This window comes from Lolium perenne, chromosome 1, assembly GCF_019359855.2.
Source record: "Lolium perenne isolate Kyuss_39 chromosome 1, Kyuss_2.0, whole genome shotgun sequence".
Classification (NCBI taxonomy): Eukaryota; Viridiplantae; Streptophyta; class Magnoliopsida; order Poales; family Poaceae; genus Lolium; species Lolium perenne.
In genome coordinates this window covers 267,504,587-267,510,558 of record NC_067244.2, presented here as the reverse complement: position 1 = coordinate 267,510,558, position 5,972 = coordinate 267,504,587, and the positions used below count along the sequence as shown (strand labels likewise).

The 5,972-nt window shown below is 44.3% G+C and overlaps 1 protein-coding gene across 4 annotated transcripts; it reads right to left on the bottom strand.

Annotated features, from left to right (window-relative positions):
• Window positions 1-368: 368 nt before the first annotated feature.
• On the bottom strand, window positions 369-4,162 carry LOC127327906 (large ribosomal subunit protein P1-like). Of its 4 annotated transcripts, none has more exons than XR_007868835.2 (6): window positions 3,730-4,162; window positions 2,617-2,674; window positions 2,423-2,526; window positions 2,211-2,334; window positions 981-1,288; window positions 369-769 (listed from the first exon to the last, which is right to left on the bottom strand). XR_007868835.2 is itself a non-coding variant. In XM_051354719.2 (6 exons), exons 3-6 carry the CDS (start codon window positions 2,489-2,491, stop codon window positions 748-750), a joined length of 240 nt encoding a protein of 79 aa, XP_051210679.1. In that variant the 5' UTR covers window positions 2,492-2,526; window positions 2,617-2,674; window positions 3,730-4,161; the 3' UTR covers window positions 369-747. The 4 variants fall into 4 exon arrangements, 2 of the variants coding, with proteins under 2 accessions (XP_051210679.1, XP_051210677.1); XR_007868836.2 differs by having other exon boundaries at window positions 369-766; XM_051354719.2 differs by having other exon boundaries at window positions 1,264-1,288; window positions 3,730-4,161.
• Window positions 4,163-5,972: the final 1,810 nt, after the last annotated feature.

Here is a 5,972-nt window from a genome sequence, read left to right as displayed (position 1 = left end):
TTTGTGACGTTTTAAAATGTCACTGACGGCATGACATTCCCAAAACGTCATGGGCACCTGCCCCCGAGTCCAGCGTGGCAATCCGACGTGGCAAAATTGTGACGAATTAGAAACGTCTTTATCTGAATTCAGCCCGGTCCATTAAGCTCCTTATGTGGGCTGAGCCCATTAGTTCTGACTATTTTTTCAGCTTTGTTGGGGACACGTTCTGATTATTTTTTCGGCTTTGTTGGGCCTTGGCCCGTAACTGGCCCAATTACCTCGGCCTTTTTAGCTTATTTTTTTGGCCAATTACATATAGAGACCCCACGTGTCAGGTTCCATTTCCCATTGGTCCCACTTGTCAGCATTTATTTCACACGATCTGATAATATTTAGACGCCAAAAGATGAATACATGAAGTCTATTCCAGTATTTTTTCCAAAAAACACATACAGGAATGACGAGGCTGCAGCTGAATCCAAAGGATAATGAAAACAAACCGGCAAGACTATTACAGCACGCAACATCTATTGAGTCAAATCATAAGAACCAAAGCATGCCATTCCAGACTGCCTGACTCGGCTGTCATAACTAACCCAATCTCCAGGTCGCCTTCTTAATGCTGCATCATCAGGATCTCTCCGCTCCACCAACGACACAGCAACATGTTCTCCCTGTGAGCACAACACTGAGAATCTTGTGCCATGGCTTCAGTTGCAGCACACACTCCACCAGGTATGCAAGAACAACCAAGCGAGGTAGGTGTTACCAAGCTTCAAGGATGCTACTGCAGGTAAAACCAAGTACAGTAAGGACCAATTAAATATTAGCATGAAATAATTACAGCATGATGTATAATATGTACACACATGAGACTTGAGCCAAATAAAACTTGGGAGAACAAGTACTGTAGAAAAAGAGATAGTTGCAGAAGAATATCAAATATTGATTATAATACCAACTATTATTACAAGAAAATGAATCAGATTAGAACTTACTGATGATATATCTGGTGACCATCACAGCCACTAAAGGAAATAGCTTCCCTAGATACCAGATAATGGCCTGTAATATTCCCATACATGCATACTACCCAGTGCTGTAGATATATTACATCGTATATAGAAACAATGGAATGTTCTGTAGACCTATGCTAGTAACATTGCAAATGTTTTGCATATATATATAGAAATCAAGATTAGCAACAGTAGCATTTCAAGATTAGCAACAGTAGCATTTCAGATCATTATATGATACAGTCCACTGCAATAGGCTCTATACCTTGTAGTTTCCGCAAGCTGGACACCTGTGCAAGCATGAGATGCATTTTAGTTAGCAGATATTAAACAAGATAGAAACAAATGCGACATTCAGCTGGAAAGAAATGGAGTACCAATAGCATGTTAATAGCTTTTTACACCAGGAAGCAAATTGATGCTTCATTTTTTTTACGATATAATTCTTCAAATTTTCGACGGTCAATGTTGAAACTAGTGGATGATATTCGAATTAGGCAAGCAGTGATTTACTTCAATACTATTAGTTATTATTGAAAATTCTCAAGCTCAGGGACAGTTCAATATACTCATGTCTGGTAAGCAATTAGGAAACCCAGCGTGCTATCCATGTGAATGTCTGATATTAAGAAACAGAGGAGCTGTCTGGAACTCTGGATGTGTGACACAAATACAAACTAAACTGGTAAGCTAAGTTAATTTGTTGAAGCTTCTGGGCAGCTTATTATTTCACTTGCAGATATAGTAACTGAGGTGATAATAAGCACACGAGCATATGAAAAATAAAACATGGTTATTATCGTTTTGATTATCAATTATGCACCAATTAATAGTATTGGATGTACCGTAAATCGCACATTATTTGAGAGTCAGGAGTTGACACAGGATACATAACTAAAAAATGCCAGAACTAAGCCGTCCAAGGTTGATCAATTTGAAATAAAATAAGACTCTTGAGTCTTGATTGATGTAACCGAACCAGAACTAAGCCGTCCAAGGTTCATACTAGTGCTTGTCTTAAACATAAAATTGCCCTAAATTAACAGTAATCAATTATGGGAGGAACGATTCTAATGGATGCATTGACTAATCAAACTGCTGAACGGAATTCAATTAACCTAACGTCAGAATCTAGACACAGTACAACATAAATCAGATCATAGGACCGAAACAATTCACGCATCGAACAATGCGAGAGGGAGGAAAGCATACCAGATCCGACGGAGAGGATCAGGTCGTCGACGCTGCGGGTCTGGAGGAGCTTGGCGAAGAGCGCGGGCCAGTAGGCCTCAACCTTGATGCCGGCAGCCTTCACGACGGTGGCGATCTTCTCAGACTACATCGACGAGGAATACGTAATCAGGTAACCGAATCCAACCGAGAAAACGAACGGAGAAGAGAAGAAATCGTGAGGGGTAACTTACTGTGATGGAGATCCCGTCATCGTGGAGGATGAGGGCGGCAAGGGTGCAGGCGACCTCGCTGGACGACATGGCGACGGATTCTCACCGAGGCGGATCTGCGTTCTCTGCGGGCAGGGAGACGAAGAGCGAGATTAGGGTTAGATAAAGCGGCGACGGGGGATGCGGCGGACGAGGGCGGCGGCGGCGTCGCTTACCGTGGGGAAGACGGCGGATGTGGAGGCGCAGGAGGCAAGCTTCTTGCAGTGTCCACACCTATAAAACAGAAAACAATCATCAATTAATGAACCAAAGAGCCATCCTCAGAAAGAACTACTTCATACAGACAAGACCGTAAAATGAGGCTAACAGAAACAGTAGACAAGACTTCTACCCATCCAACCAATTAGGTTTGGTTCCTATATTGCTATTTCCTAACTCCTAAGCAATTATGAAATTTTTCTTGGGTCGCTCAATCTGCTGTGCAACACCCATGAACTGGTGGCTTGGCAAAAGATTTTACTCGCTACAATAGATTTTTCTTGTCATGCTCAGAATGAATTGTTACTATTGAGAATGATTAACCAACAAAGTTGACCCATAAGCCTAAGCTCATATTGAAAGGTGTGTATTGAGCTTGGGCCTTGATACCAGATTCAGTTAGATCCACCAACATATTCACCCGTAAGCTTACACTCATGAGGAATAGCGCTTCAGCACTTACTGGAATAACCCAAGTAGTGCAAAACTAAAGTTCATCCTTGACACACAAGGCCAATATGCGTTCAACGGTTCTAATATGATCCAGGACACCCAGTCGATTATCTAACAAAGTCAGCGATAAACCTTAAAATTGATGCTTTACTCGCTAAGGCAATGCATATCTAAGTGTCAATCAACTTCATGTGGTACCAACGATACACTACGATCACCGAGATTTAATATGAATATCCTACCAGTTGACCTTTTCTACTCCCAATTTCAAACAAATCTGAGATCCAAAGGTTGGGATCGCAATTGCAGACAAACCCTCGCAAGGCCAAGACGAGTTTTGGGACTCGTCCAAAAAGATCTACACAGTTAAGGCTGCTGATGGGAACCAAGCAGATCGTTGTTTCCGGCTACACAACTCCCGAGAACAAGGGCTACAATTTCCCTCCGATCCATTACAGCGGCAAACCTGGACAAGATCCCATCAGAGATCCGAGCTACGCGACCACAGGAGAAAGCAAAGCACACACGGATCTTGCCCCTAGCGGCGCGCGACAAGGTCAAACTACACAAGGACGAAGTGATACGAGGAGGTAGGGAGGATGTGGGAAGACACGGACCAGGGAGCGTAGAACTCGACGAGCGCGCCGCGGTCCTGGCCGACCTCCTTCTCGAAGGTTGACTCCGTGAGGGCCAGCACCTCGTCTCCATCGGCGGCGGCCGGTGAGAGCGCCGCGGCGGCGAGGAGGAGGAGGACGGGGAGGAGGGTTCTGCGTGAGATCTGAGGGATCGCCAAGGTACCTGGGGGCCGTAGACGGGGTTGGAGGCGATGAACTCCGCCGCCACCGCTGCAGTTTTCCCTCGGTCGCTGGTCTGTGCGGATGCGATTCGACGGCGAGCCTTGGTTTCTTGGGAAAGCCAAGGGAGAGCCTGGGTCGCCGGAGTTGGCCGGGATCTAGGCCGGAGAGGAGGGGCGGCGGAAGAGAAATTGGCTAGGGATTCTGCCTGCGGAGCGGTCTGGGTCTGGCGCGCGGGGCGGAAGCAAAATTAAGTGGTCTGGTCGGTCGCGCGCCTGGTTTGCGCGCGTGACCCAAAAATTTTAGGCCCCAATGGGAAAATCCCGCGCGTGGTTTGGTGCGTTGGATGCTTCGGACGGTTGAGATTCAAGTTTGGAGATGATCCTGGATAGGTTGTTTTCTGTTTTCTGATTGGCTAATATTTTTTGGCATGCCAATGACGTTTTGACCTAAATTGCCAATGACGTTTTTGCCCAATAACGTCACGATTTTCTAAGGTTTTGCCCCCCCCGAGTGGCCAAGGACGGTCAAAGCTAGGAACGTCATAAAGCTATGACATTTTAATTTCCAGTCATAAAAAAAACGTCATATTATGGCAGATTTCTTGTAGTGTGATAGATCAATAATCAACTTGACATTGTATTCCATATTCATCGGATCCCAACAAACACAACATGCAGCATTACAAATAGACGATCTTGATCATGATAGGCAGCTCACAAGATCTAACATGATAGCACAAGAGGAGAAGACAACCATCTAGCTACTGCTATGGACCCATAGTCCAAGGATGAACTACTCACACATCAGTCCGGAGGCGATCATGGTGATGTAGAGTCCTCCGGGCGATGATTCCCCTCTCCGGCAGGGTGCCGGAGGCGATCTCCTGAATCCCCCGAGATGGGATTGGCGGCGGCGTCTCTGGAACTTTTCTCGTATCGTGGCTCTCGGTAATAGGGTTTTCACGACGGAGAGTTTAAGTAGGCGGAAGGGCAGAGTCGGGGGGCTCACGAGGGGCCCACACACTAGGGCAGCGCGGGCCCCTCCTTGGCCGCGCCGCCTTGGTGTGTCGCCACCTCGTGGCCCCACTTCGTATCCTCTTCGGTCTTCTGGAAGCTCCGTGGAAAAATAAGACCCTGGGGGTTAATTTCGTCCATTTCCGAGAATATTTCCTGTGTAGGATTTCTGAAACCAAAAACAGCACAAAACAGGAACTGGCGCTTCGGCATCTCGTTAATAGGTTAGTGCCGGAAAATGCATATAAATGATGTAAAGTGTGTATAAAACATGTGAGTATTGTCATAAAAGTAGCATCGAACATAAGAAATTATAGATACGTTTGAGACGTATCAAGCATCCCCAAGCTTAGTTCCTACTCTCCCTCGAGTAGGTAAACGATAACAAGGATTATTTCTGAAGTGACATGCTATCATAATCTTGATCAATACTATTGTAAAGCATATGAGATGAATGAAGTGATTCGAAGCAACGGTAAAGACAATGACTTAAACAACTGAATCATATAGCAAAGACTTTTCATGAATAGTACTTTCAAGACAAGCATCAATAAGTCTTGCATAAGAGTTAACTCATAAAGCAATAAATTCTTAGTAGAAAGTTTTGAAGCAATACAAAGGAAGATATAAGTTTCAGCGGTTGCTTTCAACTTCAACATGTTTATCTCATGGATGTATATCTCATGGATAATTGTCAACACAAAGTAATATGATGAATGCAAATAAGCAAGTATGTAGGAATCAATGCACACAGTTGACACAAGTGTTTGCTTCTAAGATAGAAGAAGTAGGTAAACTGACTCAACATAAAGTAAAAGAATGGCCCTTCGCAGAGGGAAGCATGGATTACTATTTTTGTGCTAGAGCTTTTCATTTTGAAAACATAGAAACAATTTTGTCAACGGTAGTAATAATTCATATGTGTTATGCATAAGACATCCTATAAGTTGCAAGCCTCATGCATAGAATACCAATAGTGCTCGCACCTTGTCCTAATTAGCTTGGATTTACATGGATTATCATTGCATAACATATGTTTCAACCAAGTGT